Raw genomic sequence first — 20704 nt, 5'->3', positions numbered from 1 at the left:
CGCAAGGTAAAGACCTTTTTATTTAAACATCATTTTAATTGTTAAAATATATGATCTGGCCAGGGCAACTTCTTCTCCCTTCTCTTTCCTCCTCCTATATTCTTTATTTACTTATTTTATACTGTTAATTTTAATTTTATATTATTGTATCTCAGTGTATTTTTTGTATTTTTGTATTTATTGGTAATTTATTATGTTCTGTTGTATTTCAATGTATCTTATTGTGTTGTAAGCCACCCCGAGGCTTTGGCAAGGGGCGGCATAGAAATAATAATAATAATAATAATAATAATAATAATAATAATAATAATAGTCCCTGCCCTCTTTTGCCTGTGGACCCCCCCCTGCAATGCACCCCCCTAGAGGGCTTCTTCAAAACTGGATTGGGCCATCAGATGGATGAGCTTGAGACCCTTTCTTATTCCACCAACTCTGGGCTTCGTACTGACCTCTCCCTCGACACATACGGTGCTGCCCTCATCTTTCAGGCGCTGGACAGTGAAAGCTGGGGTAGAGGTGGGCACGTAGATGGTAGCGGGAATCCCCAGTTTTCTAGCAGAATAGGCAGCCGCAAGGCCTGCATTTCCCCCTGAAAGAAAGTCATCCCATGACGCTAGACCTCATGAGCATCGCCTCCTGCATCGGAGTGGGGAACATTTTTTCTAGCGGAGGCCAACATTGCTTCATGAGGCTCCATGGCAGCTGTGGGGCAGGGCCAGAGCTTAAAGGGGGCCGATTTGTGGATGCGACGGTTGCCTTTGTCCGGTACAAAAGCAAATGGAAACACGCCCCCTTCTGTTCTGGCATTCTCCGTCCCTTCATCCTCTCCCACCCATCACAGTCCCCCCATGTTTTACCTGAGGAGCTGACAAAGTGCCGGCAGCCTCGCTCGGCCCACTGCGGAAGCAAAGGAAGAGAAATGAGCGAGCCTGTCCCTTTCCGCACGGGACTGAGGGCTTTGGGGAAAGGTCCAGGCCGCATTCTTGCCTCACCTCTCACATGTATGCCCTACTCCCCCAACCTGGTGCCCTTCAGAGAAGTTTTATCTTTCCCCAGGTTGGGAGAGGCTGATTTACCCAATGCCAGGAGAGCCCTGTGGAATCAAACCCAAGGGCTCATCTTCTCCAGCCCCCTAATTTCTCCCAACCAGATGCCCCCAGGAAGCCCCTAGATACTGCTTTCTTCCTCTACCCTCCTAGTCCCTTTTCCTTTAATGTCATGCCTTTTGGACTAGAAGCCTGAGGGAAAGGACTGTTTCATTGTTAATTTTTGTAAACCACTCTAGAAGCTCTTGGAAGGTTAAAAAAATAATACAAAAGCAGGTATGGTTGGAGCAAAGTGGGGGAGTTTGCGTGAAATTAGTCTGCAGCAAATTCTCTATCCCCTGCATTCTCTACTACCTCTGAATACAGGCGTTTCCCCATCATGGCTGGAATTGGTGAGTAGCTATTAGAACATTAGAGGCTGTTAGAGGCAGTTAGCTATTAGAGGCAGTCCTGTATATATTTACTCAGCAGTATGCCCCACTGAGTTTAACTGGGCACATTCCCAGTTTTGGGTTGCCTGGGGGAGTTTAACAAAGCACACATGGAAGTAACACATTTCAACTCTGCAACACAAGCTCATCTAGGTAGAAAAGTCTCTTGAAATTCGTTTTTAATCTGAAGGCACTTAGCCAAGTAAAACAAAACAGTTATGCGTGGCACTGCGTAGACCTGTGTGAATTCAGTCATTCTACAGGAATGCCCACAAAATATTGTGCCGCAGAATTCGGAATTCTAAGTGATCTCAACTGCTATTTTTAAGAGCTCGGGTGTGAAGACAGGGTTGGAAGCCCACAGGCAATATAAGCCAAATGGTTATTGAGCAGGAATGCAGGAGGTGAATACAGAGCTTTGGGCCCAACAAAGTTGTTTTTCTTGCCCTGCCTCAGAGGAAGTGAAACTAGCACACTCGAAGCAGAGTAGCGAAAACTGCATGGCAGATTGCGCAAAACGAAAGCGATTGTGCAAAGCTGTGCAAGGGGCATGAATGAGATGCCTTGGGGATTCTTTCTGTCCCATTTCACACTGGAGGCACAGTCCGATCTGTGTTCAGACAGGAAAATGGCCCCCACTCCCGAAATTAGTCAGGCATCTTTTTAAATGTTCACCACACCAAGCTGAGCAAAATGTGGCGCGTGCTTTCATTATGAACTCGATAGGTTGGCTGATTTTCAGACAGATCTGTGGCAAAATGCACAAGCTGCGACTGTTTCAGGAAGTGAAACGGCTACTTGCGTCCGTTCTCTCCTGCTGTGCCACTTCACATGCGTCCAAAAAATTGAGGAAATTGCAGGGGTCTCACCTTTCTTACTTCCACAAAAATCCAAAACAACTTTATGTAGAGTCTCACTTTTAAATTCGCCAATGGAATGAAGTGGAAAGAAGGACTACAGAAAAGCGAGGACACTGCCAGCGGATTGGGGATTATGGGAAAGTGGGCTGAGGAAAAGGTGTGGTTGTCTGGGGACCCCGGAGGGCTGTGTTTGGCCCTCGGGCCCTGCACCCCTGCCATATGAGGTTCCTAGCCTTACCGTTTTACAGAAGTGCCCAATGCCCCGTATCTTAAAGGAGCCGGTGGGTTGTGCGCTGTCCAGTTTTAGGTAGACCTTGGTGCCAGCCAGTTGGGCGAGAGGGGTGCTGTCCCGCAGTGGAGTATTCACATGCAGGGCCTGGGGTGGAGGGGCCATTGCGGAGGCGGGAGAGGAGGAGGGTGTTGGAACCCAGAGTAACTGCAAAGAAAAGGACAGCGTGCGTCTCCAAGTCTGCGTTTTGCACCCACGCACTGGCTTTTTTCATTACGAGATGCATTGGACAAATAATTCCCCAGCTGCAACTAGGCTGTGTGGGTGTCCCAGATTTCTCAAAGCAAAGCTCCTGCTGTAGGGAAATTGGTTTTGCCCAGCATTTTAAACGAAATTATTTTGCTGAGGTGAAAAAGTCATTCTTACCCTGCAAGGGAACTTTAAAGAGGGTGCTCCGACCACTCCTCCTGGCTGCCTTCTGGACCTGGGACTCTCACTGCAAGCATGTCCAAGGTGCCCTGCTTCCTCCCTCCCTCCTCTTTTCAGTCCTCCCTAAAAAGCCACTTTTCCTGCAAGGCTTAACTCCTTGATCTCCATTCTCTATTCAAAGCAAGCTTCGAAGTGCATCTTGCTTCTGTGCTCTTAGCTTGCCTTCTATGGCATTTAGGACTGTAAACTCCTTGCTGGCGGGGACCTGTCCATGCAAATACACAAATTGCAGACTGTCCAAATTCACTAATCTGCCTTGTAATGCATCTAGCCATTGGTCTGTTGGTCTGCGGGAGGGGATCTGTTTTTTGTCTCAGCCCATTGATTGACAAAAAGGGTCAAAAGCAGTCCAACACGAGGCACATGGAAGGCAAAGCCAACTATCAGTGAGCCTGTGGTCAGGTGACCACGTGTCTTCTTTGACAGGGGACATTCCTCTATTTTGAACTTGTCTTTTATTTTAAGGCCCAGCCAAGTCCAATTGAAACCTGCATTCTGGTTAAGACTTATTAAAATTTCTAGACCACCAGTAGCTGATGATCTCTGGGTGGTTTGCAACAATAATCATAGAATCATACACTCAGCTCACCCACCCAGATTCTAACTGCTGAGCTTCTAAGATTAGGCAGGATCGGGTACTTCAGGCTATATGGAAGCTACTTAGAGTCATTCCAGCCTTTGGCACTCTTGGGGAACCCCCCCCCCCGGGGGTGTGTGTGTGTGTGTGGGTGTGGGTGTGGGGTGTGTGAGAGAGAGAGGGAGAGAGAGAGGGAGAGAGAGAGAGAGAGAGAGAGAGAGAGAGAGAGAGAGAGAGAGACCGAGCGAGCGCGCAGATTTGGATGCGAGGGGGCAAGATTTCCCCCCTATGGTTGTAGTTCCCTACCTCTGACTCAAAATCTTTTTCATCCATTCATTTATCTACCTCCTTTAAGCAGATATTGGTCTTTTGATGATGATGATGATGATAGAAATCTGGGTGCCCCAGTTCAGCTGGGCAAAAGAGGATCCCATCCCTAGCCAGATGGATGAATGGAGGCGCACAGGAATGGCTGCAGGGCAGGGCATTCCTTCTCTAGCAGCTGGGGTCTCACATGTGCGCAACCCTTTTAAACAAACCTGAAATTCTACCCTTCAGCTGTTCAGGGAGAGGGAGGAGGGTGGGGAGCTGCATTTAGCCCCCTCCCACTCCAGGCAGTGTACTGGTGGCATTTTGGCTTCCCCACTGCCCCCCCACCCCCCTGAAAAGCAGCACATCTCCAGTCAGGTTCCGGATTGCAACCTGGCGATCCTTCCAGGAGGAGCACTGATGGAGAACGTATCTTTTGCGCTGGTCCGCAGGCTGTATGGACCAGTGTGAGCTGCTCCCCATCGTACCATAAGCACCGGGGGAGCCTGGCTTTGTTTCCTACTGACCTGTTTCCCTTTCAGGTATTATTCAGGGTTTGGGTAGGACCAGCCGAGAATATGGCTTGTGGTCACCTTCCAGTGACTCTGAACCTCTGCATTCAGAGGCAGTGTATCCCCAATTCCTTGAAGGTTGGGGAGGAGGTTATAGCTATTCAAATGCACTTTTGAACTTAACTTTCCACTGCTGCTGGCCCTTGGAGACAGAGTGAAGAGACCATGCAGAAAGTCCCAGGTGTGAACCTTGAACCTTGGCATCCCAGGTATTTATATGTGTGTGTATATATATGTGTATGTATGTATTTTCTATACCTCTCATAAACTCCCAGTGGCTATCTCTGGGCAGTTCTCAGAGTCAAAACCCAACAGCATAAAATTAAACAGCAAATAACCAGTGTGAGCCAGTGTGGTGTCGTGGTTAAGAGCATGGGACTGGGACTCATGATCTGGGTTCTAGTCCTCGCTCAGCCATGGAGCCAACTGGGTGACTTTGGGCCAGTCACAGACTCTCAGCCCAACCTACCTCACAGGGTTGTTGTGGGGATAAGATGGAGGAGGAGAGTGATGTAAGCTGCCTTGAGCCCTTTGTAGGAAAAAGGCAGGATATAAATCGAAAAATAAATAGCAAAATCAGTAACATTAAAATCAAATAGACATAACATAAAAACAGCAGCAGGCCTACAACACCTCCCTCAAGTTAGTACAGCAGTAGAACAAGAAATACAACATAAACAAAGAGTTAAAATTGTTTTAAATGAATTTAAATCGTTTATCTATAAAAATGTTGGGTAAATAAAATAAAGTTTTTGCCTGGTGCTGCAAGGAAGAGGGAGTAGGTGCTGGTGCACCTCTTTAGGAGCTGGTTTCGCAACTGGGGTGCCACAGCTGAAAAGGCCCTTCCCCTGGTTGCCACCCTCTTTATTTCCTTGGGGGGGGGGGGTTGTCTGAGAAGTAGCTCAGAAGCTGACCTCAGGGTCCAGGTGGGCACATGAGGGAGCAGGTGCTCCTTTAGCTGGGACAGGGAAAACTCCTCCCCTGGGGAGGGGCTGCCAATCAGTGTCAGCGATAATGGACTAGGTGGACCAATAATCTGGCTTTCAGCCAACACGAGAACCCAGACTTAAGGGTTCGGTATGGTTAAGTGTGGGTTGCTGTTGAAACGTGAGTTATTTGGTTGTCTGAACCAGCATCACGAACAGGCCATGGCTGGTTAATCATGGACAACCCATGAAGAGCACCCATGGTGTGTTGTTCGCCGTGGCGTGTTGTCTCAGCTGGGTTCAGACAACAGAACCCACAGTTCAACAACAGCCTGTGCTCATCCCTTTGGCAAGCATGTGGCAAATTCTTAAGACTAGGCAGAGCTTTGATCTGATCTATCCAAGGCAGTTGATGGATTCGTGTTGTTATTTTAGAGGACTAGGTAGGGCTTTCCAGGTGGGATGTAGACCCATGCCTGGAGTTCAGAATGCCATCTCTGGCTGGCATCTCTACTTCAAGGAGGACACCAAGTGGCAGGGCTGGGAACTGTGCCCCTTCCTGTAGCTCTAAGCACAACAGGCTGCTTTATGCCAGCTCAGACTTCTTTGTCCATACAGCCCAGTGTTGCCTGCTCAACAGGCAGCAGCTCCCCAAGGTCTCAGGTGAATCAATGACCACTTGATTCTTCCAGCAAATACACCAGGGAGTGGACTGTGGGCTTCCTCCATGCAGGCAATGAACGCAGGGATCCCCACCACTGAGTTATGATCCCCCCATCACGCTGCTGGGTCTGCAACCGCACTGCTGAAGCAAAACTGCCCCTCTGGCTAAGTCTCTCTCTGCTCCATGCAGGCAGTTCCCGGCATCAGAACTCCCCAAATTATCCAGATTCAAGTATTCAGTCGCTGCACTCTCCCAGTTCCCCACCCCCTTGCGAGGATCTGACCCTCATCACCTGAACTCTCTCGGTTATCCCACTTGGTTGTCCAAAGGCCCACGATCCAATAACTACGTATTCCCCAGCCCCCTGCAATCTGAACTCTCCGTTCTCTGGCTCTGCTGGCTGCACTGCAGAGCTGCCTGTCTGGCGCGCACCGCGTGGCACCTTTTTCTCTACCAAAGCTTGGACAAGGCTTGGGTGGGAGACACTTACTGCTGAGAGTCCTGGGGGAGCCTATCGCTGCGAAGTGCCTGGGCTGCGGGTGCTTGCATGGAGGCCCACAACTGGCACTCCTCTTCTTCGGGGAGAGACCCCTGGAGCCCCAGCCTCATGGGAGAATGCCAGTCTCTCCGGTCCAATTTATACGCCGGTGGTCTTAGCTTGGTGGCCAATGAGGGCAGGGAGTGGAACACTCCCCACAGCTGCCGGCCCCTATGATGTCATCCTTCACGTCCTCTGCTCCGGCGAGAGATTCCAGCTAAAGGGGGAGAGAAGCAGAAACAATCCCAAAAGGGGCGAAGTCAGCAGGTGGGGAATGGGGAGGAGATGTGCTGCAAAAGGAGAGAACCTATTTCAGTAGCTCCGATACCAAAAGGAGAGGAGAAACAGTGGACGGCGGCGGCGGGGAGAGGCAGGCAGGAGGGATCAGACGGCGCAGAACTGGCTCAAACCAGGCTGGGGAGCTGAATCCAGAATGGTGATGAAGCAGGTGGGAGGGGAGGGGTGAGAGACAAGCCCACCAGATAAAGAGGCGAAGCAGCTCTGTCCAGGAGGGGCAGTGATCTCCTTTGCAAAGCTGTCGCTGTCTCATTCATTGCTTTAAACATTTCCTCAGTACAAGCCTCTCCTTTAGAGAACAGCCATGCAACAAACTCTATTCCTAAACAAACAAAACCCAACAACTCCCCAACCCAGAAAGTTCCTTTTTAATAATTTGACATGTTTTGGGTAATATAAAAGCTGCCTAGTTTGGATTGCACTAAGAGTTTCTGCCTAGCAATGGCACCCCAGATGTTCCCAGAAGTGCTGCAAAAGCCAGGTTGGAAGTGGAAGGAAGTTCTCTGGCTCAGCCAGGATGGCGACAGTGCCTGGGTTCGGACGACATAAGCCACGTCTCGAAGGATGGAGTGTGGGTTGTCACTGAAACTCTGGGTGTTTTTGAGATGCAGTCATTTGTTGTCTGGACCCAGCTGAGCTATCAAGCCACGGGGAACAACCCGCAGTTCATAAGTCAGCAGCAAAGCATGGACTTCCTTGACGGGCTGTTCAACAATCCACTAGCCAGGGTTTCTTAGCATAGCTGGGTTTGGGCCACACAACAACCCAAGGTTCAGCCCTTGTATGAAGGCTATTGTGTTGTCTGAACTCTGTCAGATTATCAGCTGCATTTTATATAATCAGAATTGGAGGATCAGCCAATTCTGGATCCGCTTCATCCAAGGGCCCCAAAGGCACTAAAATCAACACATCTCCTGGCAGAGCCCAGGTTGGAAGCCAGCAAACTTTGTCTCTTCTATATCAGCTTAAGACTCCGACCTTCTGCCTCCCCACCCCACTGTTCTGTAGCATCTTGCCCGATGGAGAAATCTAAGATCCCTGCACATTTTGTGGCCTTTGATTTGGTCTAAGAAAGGGATTGTTGATTGTAGAGTCCCCCAAATTACGTCCACCCTGGGCTCAGCCCCAGTTTAAGGGAGCTGTCCATGGTCCTGAATCCTGGGCACAAATGGATCCAGCAGCATGGAGAGCTCTCCCAAAGTTCAGGCTGCGACCCGGTGTGGATACCACACCCCTATTGGCACTGGAGGCATCTTTTGCACTATGTGGATTTCTCCCCCCACCCTCTCTTTTTGCTCTCTTTCTGCAAGTGTCAGAGGATAGCAGCTAAGAACCCCAAAAGCCAGCTTCTTGCTCATATCTCACATCTGCCGCAAACGCCTTTTACTTTAAGCTAGAGTTGTCACACTAGTACTTAAAACAGTGTCAAGGAAGCAGGTGCTGTCTTAGAAGAGGACCCTCCCCCTTTCCTGGGCACCTAGGAGGCTTCCTCCGAGAGGAGGTCATGCTGAGGACATCACATACCTAATCGAAACAGTATTTCTCCTTCCCTCTGCTGGAAGGACTGCTTCATTCATGCACAAATTTATACAGATGGGGTTGACCCATGCATGGAATAGAACCGCTAAAGACGCACATGATTAATTGGCTAGCCGTGCAAACTGATGCATGTCTGCTTGGAAGTAAGTGCGTCTCTCGGAATGCAGCTATCCAGGGCGGTCACCCCGTGAAGGTGAGTGAGAGGGAGATTCAGGACAGAGGAAGGGACGGGCTTTTGCACACACCGCATGGTCAGTCTGAAGAATTCAAGGCCACCTGGGACAGCTGTCCTCTTGGGTGGCTTTAAAAGGGGACAGGACTAATTCCTGGAGGAGGTTTCTGCCTGTGGCTACTGGGCACAGTGGCTACGAACTTCAGCATCGGTGACTGTTCTGCATTGGCAGGGCAGTCACCGGGGAACACAGGTAGGGGGTGCTGTTGTGCCCGTGTTTCTGGACGTGCCTGTCACGAGCTAGATTCCCCCTTCTTTCGTTCAGCCAACAGACGGCTCTTTGGCAAAAGCTCTTTATTTCCAGTGTACATCCAGCAAGCTACAGTGAGCAAGGAAAGAGTCTCTGAGCAGTTGCTGAACACAAGCTAAAACTATTTCGGAGAACCGTCCTTTTGAGTTATCCGGGACCCCACCCCTCTGGGAGTGCCCCTCTGGGGACCGACGAGCCTCCCAGCTGCGTGCAGGCCCCCTGGCTGGCCAGCCCATCAGAGCCTCTCCTGATGCTGCATCGTGGGGTCAGGAAAGGGGCCAGGCCCCACTGTTCCTGGCTCGTCCCAGGCTCCAGCTGACCCCCCGAGGTGGCAGCCTTGCGCTCTTCCACCTGTGCCACCTTATGTCTGCAGGCCTCCGTTCCCAGGCTTCACCCTCCTCGCCCGAAGTTTTACCTTGGCCCTGAAACACGTGCCGAGAACCACAGCCTCTTTCATTTCCAGCATCTCCACAGCATCTTCCTCACTGCCAGAGCAACATGGTAGAGAGACCCACTGCCTGGAGGGGTGGGGGGCTCTCCCGCCCTGGAGACACTCAAGAAGAAACCGGGCAGCCCTCTGAGTGGGATGGCGTGACTTGGTGTCCCTAGACAGCAGGGCATTGGACTCGATGGCCTTCAGGGCCCCTTCCCACTCTGCTATCTCTGATTCCACTGTGGGAACAGAATGCTGGACTGGGGGGACAGGGAGTCACCCTTGTTGACGCCCAAGTTGGCAGCTTCACATTTCTTTAACAGAAAGCCAGTCTTGATATCAACCGACCGATCTCGTATTTCAAGCTCGAACTCCTGGGTTGCTTTGCATCAAGGCATGATGGACTGGCCCCTCCTTCCTTCTCCCAGAAATGGCAGCTCTAGACTAGATAGCGTAGGTCTGTCTGTGTTGGGCATGGAGGTTGCACGGACAGCAGCAGATTCCAGCTGACTGTCATGAGAAGAGGCTGCCCGTGTGCCTCTGGATGATTTCCTGTTCAGGTCTCATCAGGAAACAACCTGGTGTTGCTCTCACAACGGCATGCTGCAGCCCCCCCCCCCGTGTTAAAAGAGCACATGGGGGGGTGTTGGACCATGTGAAGTCGCTTGCCCTCTACTGCCAATGTGCGCAAGGGCTGGGGTCCCCTTCATTTGCGGGGGGGGGGGGTCTGTTTCCATACATCAGTGTGCATGAGGCCCATTTGCAGGGAGTGCAGTGCGTGGCAAGCAGAGCTTGCAGAAACCGAAATCCACCAGAGATGCCAGTGAGTTTTAACATCTATGAAGTTGCCTTGTGGATTCCGCCAACAGGCCGGCTGGCGCTGCGTCAGTTCTGAGGACTTGCTGCCTGCTTTTTCGCTTCGGGGTGGGGGGAGGGATCTGTGCAAACCAGTCGTGGTTCTCTTACATGCTCAGGTGCATTGACACCAATATACCCAGTGCAAGCAGAATGCCGTTCACATTCTCCCGCACCCCTTTCATTCAGTGGGTGGGGTGACAATGAAAGCTGCTTGACAGCCCGGGAAAGGCAGGCAGGCAGAAGGGGTTCGACAGAATCCAGATGTCTCTGTGTGTGTGTTGATGGTGGAGCAGGACTGATACATGCGGGAATCTTCTGAAACAGGCACTTCCATGCTCGCCTATCAGAACTCCAGTTTTCTGTTCGCATTAGCAGGCAAGATAGGGGGCAGAGAAGGGGACGGAAGGTCAGAGATTGGGAAACAGGTAGTTGGCTTAGGGAGATGTCAACAAGGAAAGGCCAGATTCTTTCCCAAAGGCTTTGCTGGGGTGTGTGTACTTACCTCTTTCCCTAACAGGAGCTCTCTAAAACCATAGCAAACAAGAGGAGTCAGGCTTGTCGCTCTCTGGCTGGTTGCTTCCTTCATGGAAGTCAGAAACATTTTAACATCCACCTTCCCCAACCTGGCAGCCCTCCCAGATGTTATGCACACTCCTGGCATCCCTGACCATGTGCCATGCTGGCTGGGGCTGCTAGGACCTGAGGCCCAAAGCATCTGCAAGGCACCAATATGCAGAAGGGCAGTCATGCGTCTTCATGTGCTTGTGTGGCTGTGTGCGTTGTACCTGATCAACTGGACACAGACCACAAAAACTTAGACCTCGGTCACCGTTTTAGACTTTTGGGTACCACGTAGCCCTTTCTTATATGCACATCTCTCCATGTCTCTATATCTCTGAGCATGTAAGTATCTTAGGAACCTTCTAGCTGATCTTACCAGCTGTCCAAAACAATCCTCTACTGAAACAGGGAATCCAGGAGGAATGTAACTCCAGGGATATTTTTCAAAGTGGAGTTGGGACCTGTTGCTCTCTTTGTTCTTGCAAAGCAATAAGGCTTTCAAATGTTGTTATTGCATGTGCTGAATTATTTATTTCATCTCTATATCACCCCATAGCTGAGGTTCCTAACACCAAGGGAGTCCTCGAAGGGGGAAAATTAGTCCGGTGGAGTCAGGACAGGTTTCCCCCCCCCCCCTTTTCTTTGATGGGTTCCACCCCGGACAGAGTTGTGGCTTAGATGGTAGCCCATATATGTGGAATGGTTGACTTTGTTAATGGAAGGTGAAAAGTTTCAACTGGCAGAAGGTCTTTTGTTAAAGTTCAGTGTGGTTTACATGCTGGACCTTCACAGTCAGAAGTGATCACCATGTTCCGCTAATGCAATGATTCTGATTTTAATAAATGGCATATTGTAGTAGGTACAGGGGCTCTTTGTGTTTCTTGCCCATACGTGCAAACATATCTTCACCACCACGAGGGCTAGAAACTTACATAAACATGGATTCTTGTCAAGCTGAATTCTGTACCGTTTCTTAATCCAGCAGGGAAGTCTGGTTTTATTTATTTATTTATTTATTTATTTATTTATTTATTTATTTATTTATGAATTAGGTGTGTTCTTTATTTATTAGCCACAGGGCTCCCTGGACCAGTTACAACTATAAAGACAATATAAAACAGTAAAAACATTGCATAGTCCTGGAAGCATCACTTGAACTCACCACTTACAAATTGGGGTGCCTATCTTGCTAGGTCCTTGGGATGGTAGTTTTAAAGCCAAGCGTAGATTTAGGAGACTTTTTGGGGGTCTGTGTGAGCTGTTTTTTGGCTTGCTGCCATTTTGGGCTTTGACCTGCACATTGACTTGTTTCAAGTGGGCAAAGGTCACATTTCCATAAATATTCTTTAAAACTAGGGACTTTCCCTCATGGAGAGTATGTGAAAATGCATTGCTTTTTTGATGTGTATTTCAAGGTGTGCATTTAAAAACACTCGCTTTCTGACTTGCTTGCTTATCTTGATTTGGGAACATTTCTGGGGATGGGGAATCTCCCTTGCTCGCATTCGGGGTAGCAAAGAAGTCGCAAAGTTCACATCATGGCTGGACAGAAATGAAGTACTCCAGAATCCATACCTGGGATATCCCAGTGCCTCTGCACAGGTTTAACCTGACCAGGAGAGCATGGGCAGCGTCTAAGGTTTCCCGGAGAACTTGATGAAGTGGGAGATGTCAAGACTTCCCAGTTTCTCAGACCCTCGGCTGCTCATGATTGCAGAAAAGATTCCAGAATGTTGTCTCTGGAGGGCTGGTGGTGAAGGGTCAGCTTCCAAGGATTGTGACATCTGCAATTCCACAGTAGCAGAGCAACGTGTAGGAGGTGGGGAGATAAGAAACCCCAGACACCTCTGTTCCTCTGCATTTCCCACTTGAAGAAGCAGCAGCAAAGAGAAATTCAAGTGGACCCATCTCTGTTCCCTCCCCATGCCCAGTTACCACGTACGCTTGAGTTCTTCCAAGCATAAAAACACTGTGAGTTCAAGATTGCAGCCACTGGGGAAACAACTGCAGAAGGAAATATCAGGAGAAGCAGAGCTGTTCTGCCATCCTTGCTGAAGTCCGTTTCCCTCAAGGCTTCTGCTCCCTGAGCTATCACCAGCAGCAGCCACTCCAGCAGGCTGAGCTGAAGGGGATGAAGGGGAAAGCAGCGCATTTCACTAGTCCTGTTGAAGGAGCTTTTGCCCTCTTCCCTCCCCAGTCCTCCTTCCTTGCACGCCATCTCTGAACCAGAGGTTCAGAGCCATAGGGTGATAATTGAGTGATTTGTTCTTCTAAATGCATGGATGCACGCACACACCCAAATACTCACACCGGGCCCAACTCTGTGCACTGCACAGAGGGCCAGCCATTGGCCAGAGGTGAGCTCTTGTTTGTACGTATGGGTTGTAAGTGTTACCCACTTTTGGAAGACTGGCGGTTTCCCTTGAGCTACAATGTGTGAGTAGTGGCATTGGACTTTGTAGTGTTTAAGCTGTGCTTCCACCTACGCTCAACCCATATTTTTGTAAATAAATGTAAATATTTCAAAATGTCAATAAACCTCTAGGGACCTCTTTGCACAGGAAAACAAACCCAGGTCAGCACTGCACTTGGTCACTTCTTGAGTCATGAGTCCAAGTTTTCTCTTTGCGAGGGTGTTTGTACAGGAAAAGTCTTTCCCCACTTTTGGAATGTTCATCCATGAAACCCCTTCAGGGCCAGCATAATGTTGTATAAACCGGGAAAGACTTTAGCACTTGATTTTGCTGCATAAATAAATTGGATCTTGAGCCTGGTGTTCTAACTTACTCTCCTAAAACCAAATGTGACACAGAATGGCAAACATGCCTATTTATTTTGTGCTTGGCCAATGTTTCAGAGATTACCTTCTTTCTCAGCAGTTATCTATGCTGGTTGAAAACCCTGGCAGCAAAAGTGCTCACGTCCTTTTATTATTTTGTGTGACTTTTGTGATTTTCGGCTACTTGGTGTTAGAATTCTGAATTTAATGCAAACATATAGAATTTCACTCCTTTGTATCAAAACACAAACAGAAACTCATTGATTTGTCTAAATTCACACTTCTCTGAATTTTGTAATGGAGTTTTCCAGTCAGAAACTTCATATATGTTTTAGGGAAACATAGGCACAAATATTAGTATACGTTAATGAAACACATGAGTACATATTAGTGAAAATAGTGTTCAGCATGCATTATGTTAGGAAAACCACTTGCAAGAAATGTGTAACATTAAGCAAAATTGCACACAGGAATTACATGGAAGGAGAAATGTGCACAAACACCCAGATGGCCTTTCATGTGAATTGTTGGGAATAAGAAAGATCATTGTGTTTGGTGCATGTTTTCAAGGCCTGCTGGTTGGACTTCAGAAGAGGAAGAGGAGGAGGAAGAGCAGGGATGTGGGCCTGCTCCAGACGTTGAGATAAGTGAGGCTCACCTCAGGGCCAGACTCCCCAGAGGGGTGGGCAGCCCCTGGGAATAGCCAAGACGTACCGCTGCTTTGAGGGGACTCAGAGCAGGGCAGTTTCTCAGGGGCAGGCAAGGTGGGCACAGCTTTTGACCCCATAATGCAATATCAGCAGGGCAGGGTGGCCCAGTTAGAGGACTGGCATGTAGAGGCGTGCTCTTTCCAGAAGGCCCCTCCTGAAAGGCCCAAACATACTCAAAAGGAGAGTTCCTCAAAGAAAAGTCTACATTGAGTTCGACAAAGTACTCTGTGTATGCTCAGAGATTCATTCTGGGTTGTGCTTCTGGAAAACCCCTTGGTCATAAAGAACGTTTTGCAAGAAAGGTCCGTGTCTCCGAATGCGCGGAGGGAGGGACACTAGCTCACGACAGAAATGTTTCTTCAAAGGTTCCCAAAGTCTGAGATGAACCAAGCATAAGATTAGGAAAGTTCTCAGAGTTTGGGGTGAATGAAACTTGGGTTTGAGAAACTGAGAGAACCTGACACGGACAGATCTGTTTATTCCTCCTGGGTATTTTCCTTACCAGGCGAGAAACGGGCACAAAGCGGCCGACAAGGGAGCTGTTCCCAGCTGGCAATGTTCTGAGCATCATTTCCTCAGCCTGGGGAAACCTGAGCCCTGAGAAGCCGTGCCAGGTCTTCCTGGTGTCCTCAGAAATCACACTCCGGAGCTGCTGTGAATTAACAAAAGTCCCCTGGATTTGCCAAACTCAGAAGCAACTACAAGTATTTAATTTAATGTATTTTGTATTTTATTTGATGTTGTAAGCCACCCCGAGGCCTCGGCAAGGGGCGGCATAGAAATGTTTTAATAAATAAGTAAGTAGCTACTTCGTTCTCTCTGCTTTGGTCTGGTGGCCATGAAAGTGTCTTCCATGTGGATCCTCTAATCTTTAGAATATTTTTGATCATTTCTCAGTTTATCTCTTGTGCACGTAACCCCCACTGCTCCTGAGGCCTTTAAGCTCTTGGAGAGCTCTAGGAGAAGATGGAGAGTTTGACTGCAATGGTTACTCCCAAGAAGTCGGGCACATGACACCGATGTGAGTTGCTGAGAGCTGTGCCTCAGCTCCTCCATTTTCACAGGCTGAATAAGACGGCTACGTTTATAAGATTTCGCGGGAGCCTGGTTTGCCAGAGTAGGTCTGCGGACTGGGAGATCTGCAGCAGCCAAGTCGGTCCAGCCCTGAGTACATGAAATAAAGATGCACAAAAGCTGGCCATAAAAGCAGAAGCAGGTGTTCTTACCTTCCCCATCTGAAAGCACGATTCAGAGGTGAGGCTTTGACTGGCCTGAACCAGAGGCTTGGGCCTGGCTCAGCCCAGAGAGCCTTGGCAGCTCCTCCGTTGCTGCTCCTGCTGGTTGGCATCTTTCTTGCAATGCACCGTGGCTGCTGGGGCAGCGCATGATGCTCCACAGCGCCACATACCCCACTGGCTGCGGCCCCCTTGCTGGGGTCAGATGTACAGCGAGGCTCTCTTAGGGCCGCTTTTCTGGGATCATGCAAAGCGCTTCTCAGCGGAAGCCTCATCGCGGTGAAGGTTTCTCTGCGATGCTCATCTCTGCTCAGTGCATCGCTGCTTGGTGCTGCGGATGAGCACCAAGATTGTTGCCCAGATCTCTGGGATGTGTGCGGAGAGGAGAGTTCGACCCAGAGTCTCCTGTTTGGCTGGGTGAGGCCTCAAGGGTGGATTTCGTATAAAAGATGGAGGACAGCGCCCTGGTCCAGGGATGCCAAGCTCATCTGCAGCATGGGGGTTTGGGTCCCAGTGGGCTGGGTGGGGGGGAAGTGAAGAAATTCGGCCCTCCTTCCTCTGCTGCCAGGGAGGTTGTTGACATTGTAGGAGCTGTTTCTGGTGCTGCACCTCTTCTGGGGCTGCGTTCAGCACCACGGAGAACACATCTGAGGTTGAAAAGGAAAGCTGCCGTGGATGAGGAGCCCCACTTGATACAGACGCCTCCCCTGTAAAAGCAAAACAGAACAAAAGCAAACAAACACAAAACCATCCGTTCTCCCAAAAGTGCTGTTTCTATTGGAAAGAAATTCCCAACTTGTTTCCTTAGTTATATATTTTCAGGGAGAGAAAAGCAGAATATCTGCCTTGTAATCTATAAAATTACCCCCTAAACAAGGGCATGAAGTTTGAAGATACATTCTCCAGTCAGCTCAACAAAAAGCTGGAATTCTTATTAGTCAAACATTTGGGCATTAAAACTCTGGAGAAACAGCTCCATTTTGCCTCTGCAGTTGTGCGTATCTGGCACCCTTCTTTTTTTCTGAAAGAACTGCAAGGGGCTGTTTTATGGGTGAGGAATTTATCTCTGTGTGGCCTCTTCTGCTCTGTTCTGGGGAATTAGTTCCCCAAACCAATTCGCCAGAAATACATATGCCAAATCACACAAGAAATGCTGTGCATGGTTCTGGTTGCTTCATCTTGAAAAAGGCTGTTGTGCATCTGTTTAGCTTTAAAAACATGGACAAATTCATGGAGGGTATCAAAGGCTTCTAGTCCTCATGGTTCTGTGCTCCCTCCAGTATCAGAGGCAGTGTGGCTATGCCTAACTGTTCCTGGGGAATATGGGCAAGAGGGAACTGTTGCACCCATGTCCTGCTTGTGGGTTTGCAATGGGGAGCTGCTTGGTGCTGTGTGAACAGAACGCCAGACTGGGTGAACAGCTTGGCCTGACCCAGCATGGCTCTTCATACTCCTGTGTGATTTTTAAAAAGCATGCATGGTTTTAATTATTGAGCTCTATATTGCTTGCATTCCTGTTTTTCCATCCCATGTTTCTTCTTCATCTTTTAAGCTACCCCCGTCCTCTTGTTAAACCACTTTCTGCAGGTGGAAATGTAGTTTTGTGCTCTCTTGCACTGGAAAGAAACAAACCAATGCACAAACTCTCCCCGTCGTCTTTGTGACTTTTCTTCCAGTGCTCTGAGGATCAGCTTGTGACATCAGCTGAGAACAAAAGGTTTTTAGACTCAGGAACGATGGCCAAAGTGGCAACTTGTCTGTTCCCCCCCCCCCCGCCCGCCCTCTTGGCAACCTGCCTGCCCCCTCCTCCATTCCTGAACTTCGCTTGCGAGGCAGAGAGTGGCAGAAGCTTTGTGAGACAGGAAAACTCTGGAGCTCGAGGGAGAAGGTAACCATTTTCTTAGGGGTTCAAAAACGAAGGGAAAATGTCAGTATAACTGCTTGCATTTATATGGGAACGGGGTCCCTCTTTGGCTGGCTTAGAATGTCTAAAGTTCAGTCCAGTACAGCCAGTGGGGAATGTCTGAACTTTTTTATTTTTGTACTGATGTGCTGAGATAAAAGATGGCTGGCGTGGCCGTTGCCAACTCTTTTCTGAGAGGGAGAAGAGCAGTTCTGTGGCAAGCTGGTGTTCTTTGATTTGAAAGTGGACTGCGAGGCAAGCGGGAGACCCACTCCAGCTTTGCAAAGGCCAGGCTGCCCAGAACAGCCTTTGACATTCTGGTCTAGTACAGATCTGGTTTCTGTTTTCTGGAGCTGAGTTGAAATGTTTCAGGAAGGTTGTTCTTCCAGGAAAATGTCTGAGCATTTTCTCACCCCTTTAGGAAAGAGAAAGGAGTTGGGTTTGCATGATTTCTTCTCCTAATATTCTCCCCAACTTCTTTCTTTTCTTGTTTGCTTTTTAACCCCCTTTCCCCTCAAGAAAGCCCCTCCTTCACAACTTAGGAGGGAACCCAGGCCTGAAGCATTGTGCAAGATGCAAAACTGGGTCCAGGCTGCCAACACAGTGGCTTTTGCCAATGTGTGCATGCATGAAAAGCTGTGTTACCTGGGGAGCCCCACATCCAGGAGATTGCTGGAGAAATGCTCCTTCCCCTGGATAAATGCAATGGGGGCCTACTCCCACCCCACAATTTCTCTGCCCACAGACAGGGTGGAGAATGTTGAAAAGCCCTCTATGCACAGCCCTCTAGTCAAGTCGGCTCTGGGGTGCAGCCATCTCCTTTCCCCATGACAGGGAGGACTCCCCTCCCAGGTAAGACTTTGGCAGGATATACAATTGAGCTGGAGGTATTGTGGATTAAGGAATTGGTGACTGAGACGAGCCGTTAGCGTGCGGGGTTCCAGCTCTCTGTGGATGTGGCATTCCTTTCTGATTTTTCTGCAAACTCAGATTCAGTTAAGTATTAAGTTGGCGAGGAGCAGCACTTCCTGGGGTGGACTTTGAGCAGAGGTCTGTGAGTCCTTGCTCAGCGCCGAAGGAACAGGACGACCCCACGCTGAAGCAGCTGTGCAAAGCAGGGGGCGGGACCCCTTTGACTGCCCCATGGGCCATGCAAACCTGCCTGCACAGCATCAGGCAAAGTAAGGGAGGGTTTTAGCCTCACGGGGCTGATTTTGTCCAGGCTTTTGCAAATGGGTCCAAAGCTCCCTTTCCATTTCTGCCTGTCTCTGCACTGCTGTTTACCCATGGAAGAGGATTGGCTTTACTTCCTCTTCTTTTGCACTGCAATTATTTTAGGGTAGGCTAGCCAACAGGCCCAGCTTTGCCTGGGTGGGAATAGCCCTTCGTGTGAGGCACCAAAGCTTTCCACAACAGCTTGTAAGACATACAAACGCATCTCTTGCAGCGCTGATCTCCTGGTCTTCGGATGGTGTGGGTTGCAGCACTATGTACCGGTTGGGGAAGCCTGCCACCTAGTGACTGAAGGAGCACCTGCAAGCTTCTGCATGGACGTATTTAAACGAATCAAGGCCAATCCGAGCATTTCCAGACGAAGTGCCGTGGGGATCCCGTGCGGCATTTATGGCCCAGTCTTTCCCCGTATAACCTGCCAATTCCTGTTTGCATCCAGCACTTCAGGGGCAACTGGAATTGAGCACTATTCCACAATTCTATAGCCCTCTGAGTGGGATGGTGTGATCTGGCGTCCTGCAACAGCAGGGGGTCGCACCTGATGGCCTTCATGGCCCCTTCCAACTCTTCTAGTCTATGAAATGAGGCCTTTCAGTGGATCTCTTTCAGTGCCGGCTTTTCCTAATCAAGAAAAGGCGTTTCCACTCCTTCCAAAACTTCCCCTGGGAAGTGCTAATTACTTGCCGTGTAGGTGGTGAGTCCCACATGAGTAGCACAATTGGAAGGACCCACCTCTCGTGTAGCAGAATCAGTGCGGCACAGGAGGATCAGCAGAGGTATAAGTGCTTCTGAGGATTCTCCCCAAATTAATCCTGAAATACACATCAATTTGGAATGCGTTTCAGATTTCGGGCGCCTCGATGCGACAGTGCTGAGGGACAGGCAGACAGACACACCTTTGCTATTATGTTAATTTTATATCCCACAGCAACTGGGATTTTGCACTGGAGGACATTAAGAAATGCTCATGAATGGCATCAAAGAGCATGCTGGATTGGATGAGACCTGGCACCTGCCGCACCTGAAGGCCTTTTCTGGTGGAGTTCAGGCAGCGTGCAAGCAACCCTGTACGACAACCGCTATTCGTGGTTTTTTACCATGATCTCCCTGGCAGACAAGGAAGTGGTTGCTGTCAGGATCTGAACTGCTCTGCTGTCTCCAGAACCAAGAGAGCACGGCAGTGATGCCGGACGAGGGCCCCCGGCTCTGCTGGAGCTTGCTGACCCTAACAAGTCCTGGTTGGGAGACCTGGGGAAAGCTGCGTGTGTCAAACGGGCTCTTCCCTCCAGTCTTTGCCTTGGCCTTGAGGCCTTCCTGTCATGTCTCCTGGTGTTGCCTGGACTCTTGCTGCCTAGATCCATGCCCTGCTTGTGAACTCACCTTGTCTTGCCCTATTCCTGGACCCGCCAGCCTTACCTCGCCCAGGTACTTGAGCTTATCCAAAGCACCTCTTGCTCCTTCCTTGGTCAGTCTTCCTGGTAGTTGACTTTTGGACTGCTCCTTGACCATGTTTGTGCTTCTGGCACTGGGCTCCCGACTGTTCTTGGACAACGCATTCACCCCAGGCCCTTCTGCTGGGCTCTACCTGGTCTCGCGCTAATTTGCCGGGATTCTGGTGCCCTGCCCTGGTCCCTGCCACCTGTGCCCCAGACCCTGACGGTTTCTACATGATCATGGTTTCCACCCTTCCTGCTCAGTCCTCCTGCTGTTGGCGTGTATTCCGTCAGCCACCAAGCTGTGTTCAAGCACAGCTCCCTGCCTACGTTTCCTGCTTCTTCCTCATTGGTCTGCACATGGAGGCTGGAGGGCTGGAGCGCCCCCTGCAGTTGCTCTCCCTTCTAGAGAACTCTGTGGAATTTCACTCCAGGACCATGGAAACCATGATGATGGGTTCTGACAGCACAATAACCCCTGGGGGTACAGAGAAACAAACAAACCACTGTTTCTTATTATGGTTTCTAAAGACCAGACTTACCATGGTGAAATACCATGACATGACAGGCCAACAACGGTAAAGAACCCCGCCATGGCTT

The 20704-nt window shown here is 49.6% G+C and overlaps 1 protein-coding gene across 1 annotated transcript in view; it reads right to left on the bottom strand.

Annotated features, from left to right (window-relative positions):
• The window catches only part of SDS (serine dehydratase), a 24954-nt gene extending 4774 nt beyond the window's left edge, over positions 1-20180 (bottom strand). Inside the window, exons 1-4 of the mRNA XM_044448883.1 lie at positions 20088-20180; positions 2576-2773; positions 858-897; positions 450-589 (exon numbers count right to left, since the gene is read on the bottom strand). Of these exons, the coding sequence (XP_044304818.1) occupies positions 450-589; positions 858-897; positions 2576-2773; positions 20088-20180 (471 nt within the window). The remainder of the gene's footprint in view (positions 1-449; positions 590-857; positions 898-2575; positions 2774-20087) is intronic.
• Positions 20181-20704: the final 524 nt, after the last annotated feature.

Source organism: Varanus komodoensis, unplaced genomic scaffold (genome assembly GCF_004798865.1).
Source record: "Varanus komodoensis strain SLA01 unplaced genomic scaffold, ASM479886v1 scaffold56, whole genome shotgun sequence".
Classification (NCBI taxonomy): Eukaryota; Metazoa; Chordata; class Lepidosauria; order Squamata; family Varanidae; genus Varanus; species Varanus komodoensis.
This window is presented reverse-complemented; position numbering and strand designations above follow the sequence as displayed.